The sequence below is a fragment of the Cyprinus carpio genome, chromosome B1 (assembly GCF_018340385.1).
Source record: "Cyprinus carpio isolate SPL01 chromosome B1, ASM1834038v1, whole genome shotgun sequence".
NCBI classification, from domain to species: Eukaryota; Metazoa; Chordata; class Actinopteri; order Cypriniformes; family Cyprinidae; genus Cyprinus; species Cyprinus carpio.
This window is the reverse complement of record NC_056597.1, coordinates 5,764,876-5,787,136: the sequence shown is the minus strand read 5'-3', so window position 1 is coordinate 5,787,136 and position 22,261 is coordinate 5,764,876. Positions and strand designations below refer to the sequence as shown.

Sequence of the window (22,261 nt, the reverse complement as noted above, 5' to 3'; positions counted from 1 at the left end):
GTAAGAAACAAATCCATCCTTAAGATGTGTTTAACTTTAAACCATTGCTTCTGGGTAAAAAAAAATCCATAATGACACTTTATAAAATAACAATTGCAGGAATACTAGATTTCTCCAAATCTGTTCCCATGAAGAAATAAACTCATCTACATATTGAATGGCCTAAGGGTGAGAACATTTTAGCACATTTTCATTTTTAAGAGAGCTATTCGTTTAAGATGACAGTTAGGCCCTGGTATTTAGACACAAACCTGTATATCAGCCATCTTTCACTTGATGAAAGGATAATAGACTGAGCTAGTAAGTAGAATGGGCACACAGCAGATTTTAGATGCCAGAGCCAGGCATGTGCCAATTGTATAGAGACAGAAGGCAGGGATAGGCAAAGAACTGGGCAGAGAGCCAGCAAAACTCAAAGCAATGGTGTGTGTACTTCTTTTGGTTTTGCATCATCCATTCAGAAAGACACACGTGTGGTTAGGGGGCTCTGCTTTGTGGAAAATAAACAATGGACAAAAGGGGGCACAAGGCAGAGCTGTGTTCTCATCACCCCAGAAATGTTTGCCAGAAATCCAGTTTTCTCAGTGGGTGAGCAGCTGCTACAGGTGGTTTATTAGATTCTATTCATAAACCAGCTGCAAAATCTTTCATATCCAAGATCCACATGGACTCAGCCAGTAACTTTGCAACTACATATCAACCAGCAGTCTTTAGAGTATTAGTAGACCGTCTGCTTAATATCTTCTAACACTTTATTTTGATGGGTCCACAACATACTGTACTACCTACTGACTATGAGAAGCTTTGCAAGTATATTTCAACTTATTCTACTATACCCTAAACCTAACCTAACAGTCTACTCTGAGAGTTAGGAGAGTTAGTAGACATGTAGTTGTAAATGAATGAGAATTAGTTGAAATATAGTTGCAAAGTTACCTATAGTTAGTAGAATGTCTAAAGTGGACTATCAATTTTTTTTTACCATATATATATTAGTGCTGTCAAATGATTAATCATGATTAATGTGTGCACTTTGTCCCAAAATGTCCAAATGTCCCCACCAAATGTCCCCACAAGGATAGTAAACCTGACATTTTTTGACATTGTGAGGGAAAAAATGATTAAAAATAATAAATGATGTTTGTCTGAAAGTGTAATAATGCAAGGGGCTGTTTTCTGTAAGGGGCAGGTTTAGGATTAGGGTTGGGATAGGAGATAAAAAATATTGTTTGGTCAGTATAAAATAATAGAAGTCTATGGAAAGTCCCCACAATTCACAGAAACAAACATGTGTGTACTCTTGTACAGCTATCTTTGTGAGGGCCAGATTGAGATTTAGACCATCAGAGTGAGGACACTCACGTAAAGTGAGGACATTTTGACCGGTCCTCACTTTCTGAGAGCCCTTTAAAGGCCTGTTTGAGGGTCAAGACTTGGTTTTAGGGGTCACATTATATTTGGGTAAAGGGTAGGTTTAGGGTAAGGGATTGGGTGAAGCACTTATAGTTGTGATGGGTAGGTTTAGGGTAAGGAGCTAGAGATTGCATTGTGTCAATGTATGTCCTCACAAAGATAGCTATACAGAGTTTAATTAAAACCCAACAGTCACACAATTTTATGGCTGAAACAGTTACACAAACCTCTTTCATCACAACCTCACCTTTGATATACAACTTAGCAGGGAGGGAAAAAATAAGAACAGTAGACTGTTCAGCTGCCAAAGAATGCTCAGCAAAACAGGAAGTGCAATCAATTCACTCCAAGCACACTTCCTGCTTTAAAAGCAAAAATAAAAGCCAGGTCTACTGAAGGGAGTTTTTTTTTGAGGGTGATATCTGACGGCGATCACTTATAGGCTCTTACTTTCGAGAAAGTTTCTCCTCTGCTGATCAGAACAGTTTGTAGAATGTAACAGTGGGCAAGTTTCATCTTGTTCTACAAAATTAGACAGTTAAGGAGAAGTAAGGAATGGATGTACTTTCATTTTGAAACGGCAGACAAGTTTAGCTGGACTGAAACTAGCTGTTATCCATACAGCTTACAAAAACCTTGTGCCTTTCTGCAGTGAACCGAAATCTATTTCTACACAATAAAACACACAGAAATTTATTTTGTTGGCATGCATTAATGTATTTTGGTTGATTCAGTCATTTACATTAAATGCTTAAAAACAGTTAATTTAGATGTTACCATGATAGATAGATAAATAGATAGATAGATAGATAGATAGATAGATAGATAGATATGTAACATTTAATGTTATATGTTCATGATCAATAACTAAACTCAAAGACTAGGCCTAAACTTCAAATGATCTAGAATTGCAGATCAAATTTTTAGGTTAATGACCTCACTCACTATATTGTGGTGTCTCCAGAGAACAGTCATATTTGATAACAGTCTAGCAATTGCTATAATTCAGGTTTATTAGGAAAGTAATGTTTGATAGTAGTGTCGTTTGTCAAGTATGGTAACCCATACTCGAAATTGGTGCTCTGCATTTAACCCATCCAAGTGCACACACACAGCAGTGAGAAGTGAACACACTGTGAACACACACACCCGGAGCAGTGGGCAGCTATATATCCAGCGCCCGGGGAGCAACTGGGGGTTCAGTGCCTTGCTCAAGGGCACTTCAGCCATGGTTATTGAGGGTGGAAGAGAGCGCTGTTCATTCACTCCCCTCCCACCCACAACTCCTGCCAGCACCGAGACTCGAACCTGCGACCTTCTGGTTACAAGTCCAAATCTCTAACCGTTAGGCCGCAGCTGCCCCCTTTCATATCTATTTCTTTGACCGTGATTCTGTACTTGTTTGTTCTTATTAGATTTATTTGTTACTTTTTTCTTTTTCTTTTCATAGGCAGAGTCTGTTGATGTCATGTATTTGACCCAGAACTTAGTGATGCGAACTTCTGAAAATATTGATTATGGTGACCTTCACTTGTTGCAGTTCACCTGGAAATCAAAGGATGTATAAGAGCATGTGACTAACCTTATGTTTGATAAAAACTGGACATAGTTCTAGTTTTTAAACTGAACCTGCATGGGACATTGAAAGTGATATGATGTTGTGATGTTGATAAAATAGGACAAACTGTTGTCAGATTTGTGCTTTATGTAGCTAATCAGTCATTATTTTGCCAAAATAAATCTGCTTAATAAATCTGCAAAATAAATCTGCAAAAAAAAGGCTTTAAAAATAGGACACTTACTGAAGAATTAATAAAACAATTATTCTGTTTTTTAGCATTTTTCTACTTCACTTGACGTCAGAGTTGAGGTCAAACTTGTAATTCTGCTATCAGCTGCCATGGCAACAGCATCCAAACCAGCCGCCTTGAGGAAGCTAAGGCAGTAAGACAAAAGACCACAGCAGGAAAACACAGAAAATCTATCAAAGGCACTATTCTGCACAAGAGAAGTCTAAACTCACTGTTCCTCTTTGACCTCTTCTAACAGAGCATCCTTAGAGAAGATAATAAAGCTCAACACACACACACAGTCAGTCACTACAGTAACACAACTGCAAATGATCAAAGGGAGTTTTAAAAACAGTTACTGTAATACAGAGGAAGTAGAACATGCTCTCGCTCTTTGTGAAAGTAAAAAACCTTTGCTGCAAAAAAACATTTTTGGAAACTTTTTTTTGGTGGTTGTCAGTGATAATAAGATAATAAAATTGGCCACTCAAAGGAAATCACAGCAGTAAAGTGTATTTGAATGAATGCAAATACCTAATCAAGAAAGCATCGCTGTAGGTCTAAGTTAAACACTGAAAAAAGATTTAAATCATACATAGGCCTAACATAAAAGTATTTTTGTAACTCCTCCATGTTCCATTTCAGATGGGGCTACATGCTAGAGTATGTGCTCCTGCGATGTAACATCTGCTTTGTGATTATTGATGCTTTGGCTGTCATCAGGACTGTCGTTTAGGTGTGTGAAAGAAAGGATTCACCCCTTCTTTATAGAAAATGCCATCTGTGTTCAAATACCTTGCATGCCCGGACATGTAAGTGCAGTTGTGTGTATCTGTGTTTAGAGTGTCTCTGTCTGTACACGTTTGTCAAATTTCTGTGTGTTTTCTAGCATACTTGTAGTGCTTTTTTTTCTTTATCAGTTAACGTAGACAATTGCCACTTAATATTAATATTTTTACTTACTTATGTGATTTTTTACTTTTTTTTAATAGTCAAAACTCCATTTAAATTCAATCTGGATAGCTACAAGTACCCCATTATTTTTTAACAGGGGCAAATTTAGCATGCAGTCCTCAGCCATAGCTGTCACTGTTGGGGGTCACCTCATTATGAAGTAATGAGTGCAATAAGAGAGCTTTGGAACAGTTCCCCTTCCTGTCCTGGTGCCAGACATTAAAAAATAAACAACAAAGGTGATGAGATTAATAGAGTTTAAATAAGCTTTGCATATAAGCCAAGCTTTCACTCCTAGACACATACAGTATCTGTGCCTGAACTCATTGGTTTGTGCCCCAAAACACTGCATCTAATGCATGTCTAATGCATTAAAAAGTTTAAAGGCAAGTAATTTGTTGTAGACTACTTTTTCTTTTATCACTTAAAACATAAGGATTTTACAGTATGTTGTGCCTGGTTGTGAAGATGAACCCTCACATAAACTTTGACAAAATAGATTATCAATGTATCCAGCAAGGCTACATTCCACTGCATGTCTACTGTATACAAACATGAAAAAAGGCTGAGAAATAAAAACGTATCTATTCTAAATGTATTCTCATTCCCATATGTTCGCAAAAGAGGTGTTACATGTATACAAACCCGATTCCAAAAAAGTTGGGACACTGTACAAATTGTGAGTAAAAAAGGAATGGGATAATTTATAAATCTCATAAACTTATATTTTATTCACAATAGAATATAGATAACATATCAAATGTTGAAAGTGAGACATTTTGAAATGTCATATCAGAAAGGAGTTTCTCAGAGAAAAATTAAAAAAGAGTTTGAAGTTACCATCATCTACAGTGCATAATATCATCCAAAGATTAAGAGAATCTGGAACAATCTCTGTGCGTAAGGGTCAAGGCCGGAAAACCATACAGGATGCCCGTGATCTTCAGGCCCTTAGATGGCACTGCATCACATACAGGAATGCTACTGTAATGGAAATCACAACATGGGCTCAGGAATACTTCCAGAAAACATTGTCGGTGAACACAATCCACTGTGCCATTCGCCGTTGCAGGCTAAAACTCTATAGGTCAAAAAAGAAGCCATATCTAAACATGATCCAGAAGCGCAAGCATTTTCTCTGGGCCTAGGCTCATTTAAAATGGACTGTGGCAAAGTGGAAAACTGTTCTGTGGCCAGACGAATCAAAATTTGAAGTTCTTTTTGGAAAACTGGGATGCCATGTCATCTGGACTAAAGAGGACAAGGACAACCCAAGTTGTTATCAGCACTCAGTTCAGAAGCCTGCATCTCTGATGGTATGGGGTTGCATGAGTGCATGTGACATGGGCAGCTTACACATCTGGAAAGGTACCATCAATGCTGAAAGGCATATCCAAGTTCTAGAACAACATATGCTCCCATCCAGATGTCGTCTCTTTCAGGGAAGACCTTGCATTTTCAAACATGACAATGCCATACCACATACTGCATCAATTACAACATCAAGGCTGCGTAGAAGAAGGATCCGGGTACTGAAATTGCCAGCCTGCAGTCCAGATCTTTCACCCATAGAAAACATTTGGCACATCATAAAGAGGAAGATGCGACAAAGAAGACCTAAGACAGTTGAGCAACTAGAAGCCTGTATTAGACAAGAATGGGACAACATTCCTATTCCTAAACTTGAGTAACTTGTCTCCTCAGTCCCCAGATGTTTGCAGACTGTTATAAAGAGAAGAGGGGATGCCACACAGTGTAAACATGACCTTGTCCCAACGCTCACAACAGACCCAGAAGAGAAGTCAATCCTGAATAAAGTCGTAATTTTTGTTATTTTTGGACCAAAATGTATTTTCGATGCTTCAACAAATTCTAACAGACCCTCTGATGTCACATGGACTACTTTGATAATGTTTTTATTACCTTTCTGGACATGGATAGTATACTGTACATACATTTTCAATGGAGGGACAGAAAGCTCTCGGACTAAATCTAAAATATCTTAAACTGTGTTCCGAAGATGAACGGAGGTCTTACGGGTTTGGAACGGCATCAGGGTGAGTCATTAATGACATAATTTTAATATTTGGGTGAACTAACCCTTTAAATATAATAAACAAATAAACAAAAAACTACCATGAGTATTGTAGTGTCACTCTGTCACTCTGCTCGTGAACTACATTACCCTGCATCCCTCAAGATTCCCACCTGCTGTCCCTCTGACATCACCTGCACTTGTCTTTCATCAGCACTCCAATCACCTTGCTATAAAGCACAATCATTCACAGGCTGCGTCTGAAAACTGAAAAATGCTGCCTTTGGAGGACGCATTACAAGGTAGCAAGGCATCAAGGCATGTCTGAATACAAAGTAAGCTTTACTTCCTTTCTCATCTCATCAAATTTGAAGGCAGCATAGATGTATCCTTCACTGCCTTTGATATCCCAAAATTCTGTGCATTCCATTGTGATGGTTGAGCTAAAAAAAATCAAGATGGCATCTGAAAGTTACGTTTGGTGGTTAGTTTGTGTGTAAATTTATATTTCTGACTAACTTTTTGACCTTTTTATGTTATTTCTAGTCAGAAATCAGTACTATAGTAACTAAATATTCATTTCACTAGTTCACGCTTACATATTATTAGCTGAGGTATGAAATGCGTATTTGGCGTGCTGTCCGGGGAAGGGCTCCGAGCTCGGGAATGGCCCGAACCTAGAGTACCCCCCTTCCCCGTCTAGTTATAAAGTGAACTTGAAGTAGGAGTTGGGGTGGAGGAGGGATGCTGATAAACCGTCAATGGATAGAGGTAAGTCAGCGGTATTTATACTGTGGTATTGATTACTTGATTGTGGTCCACCGCTGTTGATTAGGCTAATTATCTGACGCGCTCCTCCCGAACCTTGTTAATAAACATTTAGTCATAACTAAATCTCGTTATATTTTGCTGTGGATCATTAAACCTTTACGCTGCCTCAGAAGCCTGTCCAAAATCAGTTTCACAAGGTGCCATGTGTGCAAAAACACTGCCTGCAAAGTTATTGTTTGATAGGGCAGTGAGGCAGCGAGGCAGCAAGTCAGCTGCCTAAGTTTTTGGATGCAGCCACAGTCATTGTCTGGCCTCAACTAGAGATATTGGCTCACTCTTACCTTGAGATATTTAACCGTGATTCCATCAGTGATCTCTTAGTCATCACCTTTTCATTCTAAAGTCAACTTGAATGCTCTAAGTTATCTCCTGGTGCTCCTCTCTGTGTTCCTTGTCTCGTCTGCTCCCCAGTGTGAGTCTGTGTCTACTTGGTATTCCTTATGTAGCCTACAAGACAGTATTTTTATTTATTTTTTGGTTCCCATGAGAAAAACAGCTTATAATTCATACAGAATTATTATTTTTTTTAATCTAAAAATGCACAAAAGGTTTCTGTGATTAGTTGGGGTTAGGGGAAAGAAAATACAGCTTGTCTATGGGGAATTGTTTTGTGTTTTGTTGTAAAAGTTGAAATTTAACAGTGTTGTGCAGGTTGTGGTTGTTTCATTCAACCTTTGAAGTTTCTATTCGGCTACATTGACGTTGTCCTGCTGTTCAATAAATGGTTCAATAAACTCACTGTTGTGTTCTCCAGTTCTGCCTCTCCTGTCCCTGTATCTGTACACTGCATTTATAAATAACGACACTTGCAATGTCTAAAAGTGATTTTATTATGAAATACACAGATAATAATTTAAGTTGGTTCATGTGATAAATGAGTTATTATTTCAGTTCACTTTTGTAATTTAAACAATGAACAGTGGGAACTAGCGCAGTTAAAACAGGAAGAAATTTCAGTTACAGTGCTTGAATTGCTAGTTGTTAGATTTTAGGAATAGGCATTATACCAACATTATTTGGGGGGGGGTCTGTAATTACTCCTTGCAAAATCTATTTAGTCAGCATTAAAATCATTTTATAATCTATAGGTAATAGAAGTTTTATTTGGAAAGCTAATATACAGAAATCAAAATGTACTCATATATCATATTTAATCCAGTCATAAGATATGAGCTAAAAGGGGAACAAAGGGGAAGCTTTTCTTAAAACTATTACACTTTACACTGTAAAATAAAATAATTTGTAAATACTCTACTTATAAGGTTTTTCATGTTTAATTCAGTGTTTTACCTGCCATGTCTTTGTAATTATTTATTTAAATTTACTAGCAGTGTCAGTGGGCCATAAGATTATGTATAATCATGCATTAGTGTATTTAGGCAATCTGAACTTTATACAGAGATATTAATCTGTAGCAAACTATAATTGCTACCTTCCAGGTGTTGACATCCAGACGAACAAATGGTTTCTGACATGAGTAAATATGGAGCAAATAACAAATCTCTTAGAGGAGTCACTGGCTAGAGATACAACCCCAGTTAAGACCAGATAATTTCTCTCTGTCTGGTTGAGAGGCATGGGCATAAATGAGGAGTTAAGAACTTGACTCATTACCAGAGTTAATGCTGATCTAGGGTCAGCACCACATAAGATGGATCCTAAATGGTGCAGAATGCCTTGTGCTAATTAAAGTGTTCTCGACATGAGACTGGCATGCACTATTTTTAAAGGGCCTGTGGTTAATTAAGCTGCAGTCTCTCTTCCTAGACACATTTTTTCAATGTAATTAACATACATTACACTGTGGCTTGCACTTTAAAGAGTTCCCTGCAAATATGCTTTGGATATTTTGGTACACTCAAATACAACAATATTTTGGAAGACAAACATAAGAGGAATCCATAATAATATGTTTCTTATCATGTGTCATACAATAAGGAATAACCATAGTCTCATCTACCTTTTAACAAGTTATTCAGATCAATTCAGATCAGTGTTATTTCAGTTCAGTTAAATAATGATGTGGAGTTCATCACTGAATGAAATCGAAAAACTCATTAAAGTTACAACAAATAATCTCCGGCAAAATGAATGCTGTATACACTCTCCTTAATACATCATGTGGAAACACATACTGCAAAAAGTGGTAACCTGCAATTGTTAGTTTAAAACGATATTTTTACATGATTTAACCCATATAAAATAGGTTTGGTGGTATAAATGAATGCATTTTGTTTGATTCAGCAATATTAAATAATATAAAATTTAACATCACCATTTTTAGATTGCCATTTTTTTCAGTGCAGAAGGAAGTGACAGTTCAAAAACTGAGAACAGTGCATGTTTGTGTTGTCATGTCACTATGAGGAAGGAGACAGTTGTCTCAGTGGTCAGCAATGAACTGCATCCCATATGCACAGTCTCTCTCACACGCATTGCACTACAGAGCGGAATTGTAGTTGTTCAAGTAAATGTCATTACAGCTGCTGACTCATGGATTTCTTAGAACTAACAAGTGCTTTTACCGGTAATCTTGAGGAGATGCAGTGATGAAGCAGCTTATAATGGTGTGGGACTGAGAGAAGCAGAAATATACTCTTGGTCTGTAGTTTTGTGACTACATAATGGGTGAGTCTCTCTCCTCAGGACTGGCTTTGAGTCTGTGAAAGCAATATTATTGATTAGTGCTCCTGACACTCAGCGCATCAGTTCAATACATTAGTGTCCATTCCACAGCTACTGCACTGATTTATGTTCAGCTTGCAGAACTTAAGAAAGAACACTCTGTTTGTGATGTACTGTATCAGCATCGATCTTACATCCTCACACATCACTACAGTATAATACCTCAAAGCTCTCTCTGCCTCTCCCATTTTTGGAAATGTCAGCTGCTTGGCTGGCACATGGTATTAAAAACACACACACAAAAAAATGATGTCATTATGACAACAATGACTGGCTGAAGTCAAGCAGACTGAAGGACAGCTTCATTCATCAGGCTGTCAGAAAGCTGAACTCCCTCCCGACCTTGCCCCCCCTCCCCGTTTTCCCCAGGCACCACTGAACTCTGAACCTCAGTCCCCTGGTTTGCACTCTATCTGCCATGTGCCTTGTGCTGCTTTACTTATCTTTCTTTTTACATGACCTATTTGTTTATTTGTATAGTTGTACTTTATATATTATTATCTGTATTTAATGTTCTACTGTTAGTGTTATCTGTATGCACCAAGGGCCTGAGAGTAACGCAATTTCAATTCTCTGTATGTATGTACTGTACATGTGGAAGAATTGACAATAAAGCAGACTTGACTTGACTTGACTGATATGTCACCACAAGAACATACATAATCCCAAACCCTTGCAAGTTTAATGTTGTGATGAAACGGAAGTAACATCAGATCTTTTCATCCATATAGTGACGTATATCTATAAGTATAATGGATTATTGAAAAAGAGGGTTGGACTTGGTTTAATATTCATTGGTTGTTGATTGGACGTTGAGATTGGACACTGAGAAGTGCTGCATAGGTCACTAGAAAGAAGACTGACATTTTACTGGAAGATCCGGTTATGATGTTTGGATTGAAATACTCACGATGTGGTCAAAATAAATGAAAACCTAAATAAATATATAAAAAAAAAAATGAAAATTGAAAATAAGACTTACTCACTTATTGTTCACAATAAGATCAATAATACACATGCAGAAAATAGCGGTTTATTTTTTGAAAGGCTGCATATCAATATACCAAAACATCTATAAAAAAAATGTATTTCCTGACTGTCTTTTTGCCCCCAAGATGGTTCGGTTATGGCATCTACCCAAGGGCGTAGTTTTGGTTTGAACAGAATGTTCTAATTCAACATGTCATGGGAAGTCAATCTTAACATTTTCCTATATTAATATTGTTTATTTCTTACTCCTTGACAGTTCATCAAGCTCTTAATGATTTAATCTATGCTGTCTTCATGAGTAGTTTAAAAAGATTTTAATATATGTTAGTGCTGGTTCACTCTTTTCTCCACTTTTCATCAGTCTTTTTAGTTTATTTGCCTTTATGTTAGTGCTGGTTCACTGTTTTCTTCTCTTTTCATCAGTCTTATTAGTTTATTTGCCTTTTTAAGATACTGTTCGACTGTTCCATAGCATTTTAAAGTGGCTGTTTCTCTATATAATTCAGATCACATATTTGACCATCAGCTTCACGATAGGAATGGCTCGCACAAAACTTATCACACTTCAGAAATAAATCACACTTCAGTTAATTCTCAGCACATAGAGACTCTTTCACCTAGATATAACACTATAGAGACTGTGTCTGTTCCCTGAACTAGAAAATACAAAAAAGCCCTTTTTGTAAATAATATGATAATTGATCAAAACCTAGATGTGCTCTGTTTGACAGAAACCTGGATAAAACAAGATGATTACATTATTTTAAATGAGTCTACCTCCCAAGATTACTTTTATAAACATGAGTCACATCCAAAAGGTAAAAGGGGAGCTGTTGCTACAATTTATAACAATATTTTCAGTATTTCTCAGAGGGTGGGGTTCAGGTATAACTCGTTTGAAGTAATGGTGCTTCATATAGCATTATCCAGAGAAACAAGTGTTAATGATAAATCCCCTGTGATGTTTGTACTGGCTACTGTATACAGGCTACCAGGGCACCATACAGAGTTAAAGAATTTAATATTAAAGAATTTGCTGATTTTATATCCGAGTTCATGCTGGCTGGAGATAAAGTTTTAATTGTTGGTGATTTTAATATCCATGTTGATAATGAAAAGGATGCATTAGATCAGCAATTATAGACATTTTGAACTCTATTGGGGTTAGACAACACGTGTCAGGACCTACTCATTGTCGAAATCTTACTCTAGATTTAATACTGTCACATGGAATTGATGTTGATGTTGTTGAAATTATGCTACCAAGCGATGATATCTCAGATCATTATCTAGTCTTGTGCAAACTTCATATAGCTAAAACTGTAAATTCTAATCCTTGTTACAGTATGGTAGAACCATCACTTCTACCACAAAATACTGCTTTGTAAGTAATCTTTCTGATTTATCTCAATTCCTCAGCATATCCAATAGCTCAGAACAACTTGATGATGTAACAGAAGCGATGGACTCTCTCTTTTCTAGCATTTTAGATACGGTTGCTCCTTTATGCTTAAAGAAGATTAAGGAAAACAGTCTGACACCGTGGTATAGCACACTCGAACCCTAAAGAGAGCAGCCTGGAAAATTAAGCTCAGCTGGAGGAAAACAAAACTAGAGGTATTTTGTATTGCTTGGCGGGAAAGTACCCTATCCTACAAAAAAAAAAAAAAAAAAAAAAATCCTAGATCTGATTACTTTTTGTCATGATCCTGCGCTGTCTGTCTTGTGTCTGTTTCATGTTTCCTTGTTTGTGTTGTGTGTGAGCGCATGGCTCTGTCTTTGTTGTTGTCTGCCATGTGCTCTTTTCATCCTGCCTCCTTGTTTCTCATTGCCACGCCCCCTTGTTTAGTACTCGTTAGTCTGAGTGTTGTCACCTGTTTCTCCTGTTCTCCCCTTGTTGAGTCCTTGTTTGTCTGTGTTCTCACCTGTTACTTGTGTTCTTTTCTCCTTTATATTGTGCTCCCTTCCTCTCCTCTGTTGTAAGTTTGTTATTCTACCTGTTGTCCTATCCAGCAATTGTGATTGTCTCTCTGTTTGCCAGCCTGTCTCACCATTATTATTCTGAGTATCCCTGCCTATTTGCTTGTTTTGTTTCTTGTCTGTCCAGTCCTGCCCTGTTCTGACTAGCAGTCTGAGCTATTGGTCTTCGCCCCGGGTCTGTGCAGTGCCTGATGTATCACGAGTGTGGAGTTGGTGAGGAGTGTCAGGCTCCCGTTGCTTACCCCAGCCTCCAACTTTGCTGCCTTCACTGCTCTCTGACGGACTTGGTGGTTGTACACCCAAGCCTGCCTGTCTACAAGTCATTCCCTGCCTAGTGTTTGGACTGTGTTCACTTCTCTCCTCACCATCTCTCATCTTGTCTGCAAGTTTGTCTAATAAATCTGTTAAAACTCACTCTGCATTTGAGTCCTTTTTCCAGATCCCTGACATTTTTTGTCTCTTTTAGAAGAAAACAAACATAACCCCAGTTATTTATTCAATATACAGTGGTTAAATTAACAGAAACTAAAGCATCAACAGGTGTTGACATTTCACAACAGTAATGACTTTATGAACTACTTTACTTCCAAGAGCGATACTAGTAGAGATAAAATTGTAACCATGCAGCTGTCAGCTACAGTATCACATCAGATAGTGTGTTATAGATCCCCTGAGGAACAATCCCACTCATTCTCTACTAAAGGAAAAGAAGAATTGCATAAACTTGTTAAATCATCTAAACCAGTGGTTCCCAATCCTGGTCCTGGAGAACCCACAACAATGTACATTTTAGTTCTCCCTTTTCAAACACACCTGATTCAACTCATCTGCTCATTAGTGAAGACTCCAAGACCTCGAATGTGTGTGTCAGATAAGAGAGACACCAAAAGTGTGCAGTGTTGGGGTTTCTCTGGGACCAGGATTGGGAATCACTGATCTAAACCAACATGTATGTTAGACCCTATTCCATCTAAACTCCTAAAAGAGGTGCTTCCAGTAGTCATAGATCCTCTTCTGACAATTATTAATTCATCATTGTCATTAGGATGTGTCCCCAAAACCTTCAAACTGGCTGTTATTAAGCCTTTCATTAAAAAAACACAACTTGACCCCAACAAACTAGTTAATTACAAACCGATCTCGAATCTCCCTTTCTGTCCAAGATACTAGGAAAGGTTGTATCTTCACAATTATATTCCTTCTTAGAGAAAAATGGTATCTGTGAGGATTTCCAGTCAGGATTTAGGCCGTATCATAGCACTGAGACTGCTCTCATTAAAGTTACAAATGACCTGCTCTTATCATCTAATCGTGGTTGTATCTCTCTATTAGTGCTACTGGATCTTAGTGCTGCATTCGACACTATTGACCACAACATTCTTTTGAATAGACTAGAAAACTTTGTTGGCATTAGTGGAAATGCATTAGCATGGCTCAAATCATACTTATCTGACCTCCATCAATTCGTAGCAGTGAATGAAGAGGTATTATAGCAATCACAAGTGCAGTATAGAGTACATCAAGGCTCAGTACTAGGGCCATTACTTTTCAGGCTTTACATGTTACCCCTTGGAGATATCATCAGGAAACATGATGTTAGCTTTCACTGTAATGCTGATGACACTCAGCTCTATATAACTTTGTGGCCCGGCGAAACATACCAATTTGAAAAAAAAATGTGAAAAAAACGGAATGCATAGTCAATATAGAAAACTGGAATTCTGAAAAAACAGAGGTGTTAATTATCAGACCTAAAACCTCTGCATGTAATAACCTAGAACACTGTATAAGACTTGATGGCTGCTCCGTCAATTCTTCGTCATCAGTTAGGAACCTAGGTGTGCTATTTGATAGCAATCTTTCCTTTGAAAGCCACGTTACTATCATTTGTAAAACTGCATTTTTCCATCTCAAAAATATATCTAAATTACGACCTATGCTCTCAATGTCAAATACAGAAATGTTAATTCATGCGTTCATGACCTCAAGGTTAGATTATTGTAATGCTTTATTGGGTGGTTGTTCTGCATGCTTAATAAACAAACTCCAGCTGGTCCAAAATGCAGCAGCTAGAGTTCTTACAAGAAGTATGACCATATTAGCCTGGATCTGTCAACACTGCACTGGCTACCTATTAAACATCGTATAGATTTTAAAATCTTGCTTATTACTTATAAAGCCCTGAGTGGTTTAGCAAATCAGTATTTGAATGAGCTCTTATTGCATTATAGCCCTCCAAGTCCGCTGGGTTCTCAAAACTCTGGCAATTTGATAATACCTAGAATTTCAAAATCAACTGCGGGCGGCAGATCCTTTTCCTATTTAGTGCCAAAACTCTGGAATAAACTACCTAACATTGTTCATTGTCAGTTTAAATCTACATTAAAGACCCATCTCTTTAACCTGGTTTACACATAACACACTTACACATTTCTAATATTCAAATCCGTTAAAGGATTTTTAGGCTGCAGTAATTAGGACAACCGGAACTGGGAACACTTCCAATAACACACAATGTACTTTCTACATTGTTAGAAGAATGGCATCTATGCTAATTTTAGTCTGTTTCTTTCTTATTCTGAGGTCACCATAGCCACCAGATCCAGTCTGTATCCAGATCAGATGGTCACTGCAGTCACCCTGATCAAGTACGTATCCAGCCAAGATGGTGGATCAGCACCTAGAGATGACCTTGACAGCCCTAAATGTCAGTGGAGACCAGGACAGCCCCAGAAACAGATCCCCAGTGAAGACCTTGTCTCCTAGACGGTCACCAGGACAAGACCACAGGAACCAAATGAGTCCTCTGCAAAATGTGACTTTGCTGCAGCCTGGAATTGAGGAGAACTTGCCCCACGACTGAGCATGGTTTCTCTCAAGATTTTTCTCCATTCTGTCACTGATGGAGTTTTGGTTCCTTGCCGCTGTCGCCTCTGGCTTGCTTAGTTGGGGACACTTAATATCCAGCGATGTTGTCGACTTGATTGCACAGATACTATTTAAACTGAACTGAGCTGGATGAACTGCCTTTAATGGAAAATTGAGTGTTTGCTATTGTCATTTTGAATTATTGACACACTATTTTCCTATTTAATACGGTAAAGTGCTTTGACACAATCTGTATTGTTAAAGCACTATATAAATAAAGGTGACTTGATGGTTGGGGGGGGTGATGGAGTTATACTTGCTACTGTAGTTTTGGTTATTGGGGGGGTTGTACCCCCCCCAAAAAACTACGCCCCTACATCTACCTGTGGATAATTTTTTTTTATTGCAATATATATATAGTTCTATATACACTTTAAGAATAGTCTGTAAAACATGGGCTAGTGTCCTGTGTTATGAATGGATTTTCTGTATTGATTGTAGCTGTATTTTAAATTACGCATTGAGTTATTTTTGCTTTAGTTTTGAAGGCAATGTCCATAAGCTTAATGGGAAAGTTACTGGTCATTTCTTTCAAGAACATTCAAAGTTTTTCTCCGTTACACATAAAAACATACATGTGTAGTACATCAATACACTAACTAGCCAATTGTTGAGCAAAGCATCTTGGCTGTGGTTGTGGTCGTTATTGCACATATTTTAGGTTGTGTCTCTTGCTCAAAGGGGAGGCTATAGCAAGCAGAACAAAAGAAACCACAGGAATGATACTGAGTGAGGTTGTGCAACACAGCAGTGCAAATGCCATATTATTCTATTAATTGTATTATTTGTGTAAAAGAACATTGCAATTTGCTGTGGTGTTTCTAGGTCAGATGATGACAAATCCAATTGGACATGAATGTTGATCAAATATGGAATATTTAATCATGCCTCCACTTACTGTACCACAAACTGTATTTGTGTCTTGCTGTTTATAAGCAAAGCACTTTGTAATACTAAAATTGCAACCATTGTTAAGACTCTCACAATATACTAGTCCAGCACATGAATCAGGCAGTTAAATAGAAGAATATGGGTGGGAGACTATTATATTTCATATCTGAGATGATTCAATTTCTTTGAATTCCCACAAAGAAAAGTCGAAGTGACACCAAACATATAGAGTCGAAGCAAATCTATTTTAATTACAATACTGATACTTTCCCATGTAAGTCTTGTTACTCTGTTTACCTTGGCTAATATTGGAAAGAACTGTGATCAACAGATGGAACACAGCTGTGATTGGATATATTACTAGTCTCATAATGGCTGTTGAAGATACATTATGGAGCCAACTTAAACACTTATATATTTTACTTTATTCTAATTAATAAGATTTACTGTATCTACCATGCAACTGTTAATTTGCCTATTTAAAATTCTGCTAATTTAAAATAATGTGAAGATAACTAATTAAAATAATCCCCTTGGAGGTCCCTCTAAAGTGCACTCTTCATTAAGTCATCCAGCATCCCAAAGGCTCAGCTTCATTTGTCTTTCTGATCCAAACACTGAGACATGAAAAATCACTGAACCACAATTATATGTGCAACGGCTTGTGAAAAGCTAAATGGCCTCCCACTGGCTTCAGTGGGCCAGTCAGGCTGCAGCTTTCTGCTGAGGTCACACAATGGGGCAGCTTTGAGATGGTGCCTCAACAGATGTCAGTAACATTAAGGCAGACGGTTAGAAGAGAGTAAGCTTGATGCTGTGTTCCACATGAAAGGACTTTAGGTCTCAATTAAAGATATGGTTACATATGCAGTTTAGGTTAGCAGTCATGCTTTCTTGGAAGGTACTCGTGTAATAACACTTTTTTGGTAGCACTTTATTTTAATGGTCCCTTTTGAACATTCTGTTAACAATAAATAACTTTGCACCTACATATCTACTAACTCTGCTTAGAGTAGCCTATTAGTAGACTGTCTGCTTGAAATCTGCTAGCTCTTTATTGTGATGGCCTCCCAACAGGCATTTTACTCACTATAAGTAACTTTATAAGTACCTCAACTTAACCTTACCTGTCTTCAAATATTATACTATTCTTATGAGAGTTAGTAGACATGTATGCTATACAAAAACAGTCCTTTATGCCATTTGTTACTGCAAACTTGTATTTCTTACATTATTTTAATTTAATCATCAAAATCATGAACACTGGTTTATAGCACAAATAGTTTTTTTTGTTTTTGTTTACTACACTATTATTCTTTTAGTTATTTACCTATGCAGCAAATAAATCAGAAGCCTTGCACATTCACAGAAAATAGCCTACTTCTGCATTGCAAAATAAGTTGGAAAGTTCAAAAAATTTTCAGCAGTGTTAGCTCCAGAAGTGTTTTCCCATTCATTTTTTCCCTTTTTTTTTTTTTTTTAGTATGGGTTTTTAGAAAAGGTCTTAATTAAAGAGATGTGTGGAGATTTTTTTTTTTTTTTTCTTTGGGGTTTGATTTGAATCAGACGAAAAGACAAAGATACAAGACCTTGACTTTAATGACTTTAATAAGGGAAAGAACTACAGTACACTGACAATGACATAATCAAAATGAAAACAATGTATAAATATTAAAATTATTCATTAAGAGATGCATATATATAGGTTGCATTTGAAATTTCATGCTTCCCTACTATATATAGGTAAAAAAAAAAAAAAAAATTTTGAAAAGAGTAATATGTCTGAATTCACATTATTCATTAAACAATAGGCAAAAAGTACCCAGATGACTTATTACTTCCGGTAAGATTCCGAAGTGCATCTGATGAACATTTTACAACACATGAGAGAATTTGTAAATGATGGTAAAGCGACACAACTGATGCTGGTAGGTCACATGTCAATGACAACATGACGAATGTAGTATGTCCTGATTACACTCATACAACACACATTCATATACTTTTCAATGGTCGCAAGTAATAACTAATTCAAGTACCTACTCAGAGAGTATGCTATTTTGGATGTAGCCAGACTATATTATGTCATTTTTATTATGATATATTACATCACACATCACACGTTACACCACTTCTTGGGAGTGGATGGGCACTAGAGTGTTCAAACAATGCAGACTGATGGCTTTAACAAAAGAATATACCATGAATTAACAACCTCTGAGACCAACTTAATAGTAGGGTCTGTATTTAAAAGTTTATAAGTTCAACATCAGTTCCACTATATGGAGAAAATGACTGGTATTTTTACTCAAAGAATCCAACTGTTACACTAGAAATTACAAACAGCAGCTTCTTAAACAAAGCCTACTCAGGCTTTGTTCAACAGAGAAGTCCATTCAATGAATGTACTATAAGTTATGTAACAGAAGCCCTGAGGAACTTGCCATTATCATACTCAAACAGTTATTGACAGATGCTGTGGCATGTCTGAATTTGCACTTCATTTTAGCATCAGCCTTTGGCATTTCTTGTTTTTACCAGGACAGGAATGCTTTTTTTTTATCATTGTATATGACATGATATGTAACTGATTGGCTAGAATGATCTAACATGTAGCTCTAAGTGGTTTTAATTTTTTGATTAAGATCTTAAAAGGAATTAATACAATGGATTGATAGAGACAAAGAGAGAGAGAGAGAGAGAGAGAGAGAGAGAGAGATGGGGGGGGTCTTGGGGGGGGGGGGGGTAGAAAGCGAATGAGGAAGAATAGATGCAGAAGATCTTTATGAATTTATAATATAATTATGACATATAATGAACACAAACATAGAAATTCTAGCCCATCACTTCCAATCAGTGCCTTTCCCGAGAGATTAATACAGTATTAAGTGTAAATGACTTAACAGCAATCCACTTACAAGGACACATGCTAAAATCCTGTTTGGTCAGTGTGCCCAACACAGTTCTACTGCAGAGAAAAATCACCAGAGAATGAGTTGCTTGTTCTATCTAGGAAGTTGTGGCCATTTTAATTTCACATTGATAGGAAACACTGTGCCCACTGTCCTTTTTAATTACATGCATACTTAGGCTGTCCATGAAGACAGAGTTTGGAGCGTAACTATGGTAATAACTGATATGATGGATTAACAAGTCTAAATATTATTGAGAAAAACTGATTGTGGTTACTCAATTTCAGATAGAGCTAAAATGGTTTCATTTTGGATTTGACAGATCTACTGTCCTGTATGTGCTTTTCTTCTAACATTTGTTTTTTTAAATCTGAGATTTGCTTTATACCTATTGATATATGGAATCTGTGTCACCATGCTAATGTAATTAGGGTTTAGAGGAGACACTAATCCATGGTGCAAGAGGCAGCTTCAGAAATCCCCACAATAGATCATGATTGCAAGTTAATTGCATAGTCAGTGAACAAAGGGTGAAATATTTACACGTTAGCATCCTCAGTAAAATTAATCTATTTTTATATCTTGCATAAATGCAAATTACAACAAATTAAGAGTAAACACAAGAAAATCCTGATAACAAAGTTTTTTTTATTACAACAGTTTCAATTTTCCATTATTGATAAATGGTTTGTGGCATTATAACATGGTTGCTGAGGCTTATTCCTTTAACAAAACCCAAGAAAAAAAATGATCTACAGCTGAAAGCGATCACATTGAATTTACATTTTGAAAGGTGATAAACGCCATACAACAAGACAACCAAGACAGGGTGCGACACAAAGCAACCCCAAAACCACATCAATAAAAAGGGCACAATCGATTAAAATACAACACCCGGTCCTTAGAAGTGTTTTCACATCTAGACTGAATTTGCTTTTTTTCTCTTCCTCTTTCTTGCCAATAAAAAAAAAAAAAAAAAAAAAAAAGCATTTCACTGAAGCAGCACTAACAAGAAGGTGTTAATCATTACTGACATAAAAACCAAAGATTGTGCAGTGTATCCTAAAATTTGAAATAAAAAATATGATGCAATTACTCTGAGAGCTGGTCACTTGTCGACACAAAGCCACGCCTCAATCGGATGATGAAAATTTGGGGATATCCGCTAGGCCACGCCCCCTTGTCCTATGGCAACCAATGCAAAACAGCCCACCATGGGCACCAGATGAATCCATGCCACATGCTCCTGGAATTAGAGCATTTTGTTCTTCTCATTGCTGGACTGGACAAGGGAGGCGGTCCGGATGCATCTAGGTGTTGCTAGAGGGTTGGCTCATCCCATCTGACAGTTATGCAACTTTAGACTTTCTTTTTTTTTTTTTTCTGTTTCATATTTTCTTTTTTGACATTTTGGTTACAAAGTTATACTGCTAAAAGAAGTGAATGAAAAGAAGGCAATGCAGGGAAGGGAGTGTGCACAGTGCATGATGGCAGCTTGTGTCTTCACGAGGACGCCTGCTTCTCCTGTTCAATGGCTGCGGACAAAGAAAAAAAATTAGCAGAATTCAGTGTAAATGTCATTTGATGGCATTCTAGGAGAAAATTACAAATTTTGACCTAAGGCCACAGATACTGCAGCTTACTGTAGTTATGTAATACCAGCCAGAAAAAAAGTACAGTTTTGTGCTGTAATTCTTACTTTCTTTAGACGGCAGTGGGTTTTTCTCCTGAGTCTCAGTCTTCTTCAGCTTGGTTTTGTCAAAGCTGGTGACCTCCTCAAGGTTTGGTTTGTCAGACATGATTGGTTGTCTGCTCAAGGAACAAAAGAGAATACAAATGACACTTCGTTTACACTCTTTCTGGACTGCAAACGCGTTTAAGCCAAAGCGAGGGTTGCTTCTCTAAAACACCAGAGGCAATGAAACTCTAGAAATCTATTGTTCATTTTGAGGAGATTTGCATCACATCCCGCTGATGTTCCTGACACTTCACACAGAACAGAACAAAACCGCACCCTTTCTGAATGGCGTCTGAGGCAGAAAAATTGAATATTTACATAACAATAGCAGTTCCCACGCTGAGGTTACAATATGAATGATTAAATGCTACTGGAATTCTGTTTTATTTTTTTTTCTAAGGCTAAAATCCTACATACTTTTGCTCTTGATTCCATTTCTTTCGTGTACGGTCAGGCAAAGCATTCAGACTGCCTTTAGCAAAATGTGATTGCATTCAGGAAAACCACCGCCCTGTACTGCTTTATCACCCACGGCACTCAATGCTGCCGTTTCTTTCAACGCCCTCTTCACCAAGCACACGTTATAACGCATCAGCCAACTGTGCTTTTGATACAAGGCAGCAAATGTGCCAAATGACATAATGAGTCACATCCTTATTAATGCATTTGCAGCACAAAGAGGCTTAACAAAGGAAAATAGGTTAACCGCCTTGATCGCCTGAAAATATCGACTTTAAATCAATATTTGCATATTTATTCTTACTATTTGTAACGTTCTGGAGATGTTTGAATATACCGCGTTTTCAAATACAAGGGCATATGCTTTGTTTTCAACAATTATTTGGAAAAGAACAGACTTCACGTTCAATAAAAATAGGGATATAACGGTTTGCATTATTTCCAATTGTTAACACGGTACCAATAGCATTGTTTTATATGCGTAACTCTAAAACACATACCTTTGTAGTCGGATTAGAGTTTGAAGCCTTTAGCTGAATTACGTCGCAGTACTGTGGCGCGCCAATGCGCAAGCATGAAATATATAGAGGGAGATATGCTAATCAAACGCTGACGTCACTTCTCTGTTCTCTTGGAGGACAGAACAAGGATCAGG

General features: G+C 37.3%; 1 protein-coding gene across 1 annotated transcript; it reads right to left on the bottom strand.

Moving 5' to 3' along the window:
• Window positions 1-20,037: 20,037 nt before the first annotated feature.
• LOC109093913 (thymosin beta-11) lies at window positions 20,038-22,261 on the bottom strand. The gene is made up of 3 exons (XM_042716331.1): window positions 22,107-22,261; window positions 21,109-21,218; window positions 20,038-20,944 (listed from the first exon to the last, which is right to left on the bottom strand). Exons 2-3 carry the CDS (start codon window positions 21,206-21,208, stop codon window positions 20,913-20,915), a joined length of 132 nt encoding a protein of 43 aa, XP_042572265.1. The 5' UTR covers window positions 21,209-21,218; window positions 22,107-22,261; the 3' UTR covers window positions 20,038-20,912.

What these genes read in the sequence shown, in the direction of transcription:
- LOC109093913 (XM_042716331.1), bottom strand. Translation starts at nt 21,208, where the DNA reads ATGTCTGACAAACCAAACCTTGAGGAGGTCACCAGCTTTGACAAAACC. An exon ending in CCCACTGCCGTCTAAAGAAA is followed by an intron (nt 20,945 to 21,108) that starts GTAAGAATTACA and finishes CTTTGTCCGCAG; the next exon opens with CCATTGAACAGGAGAAGCAG.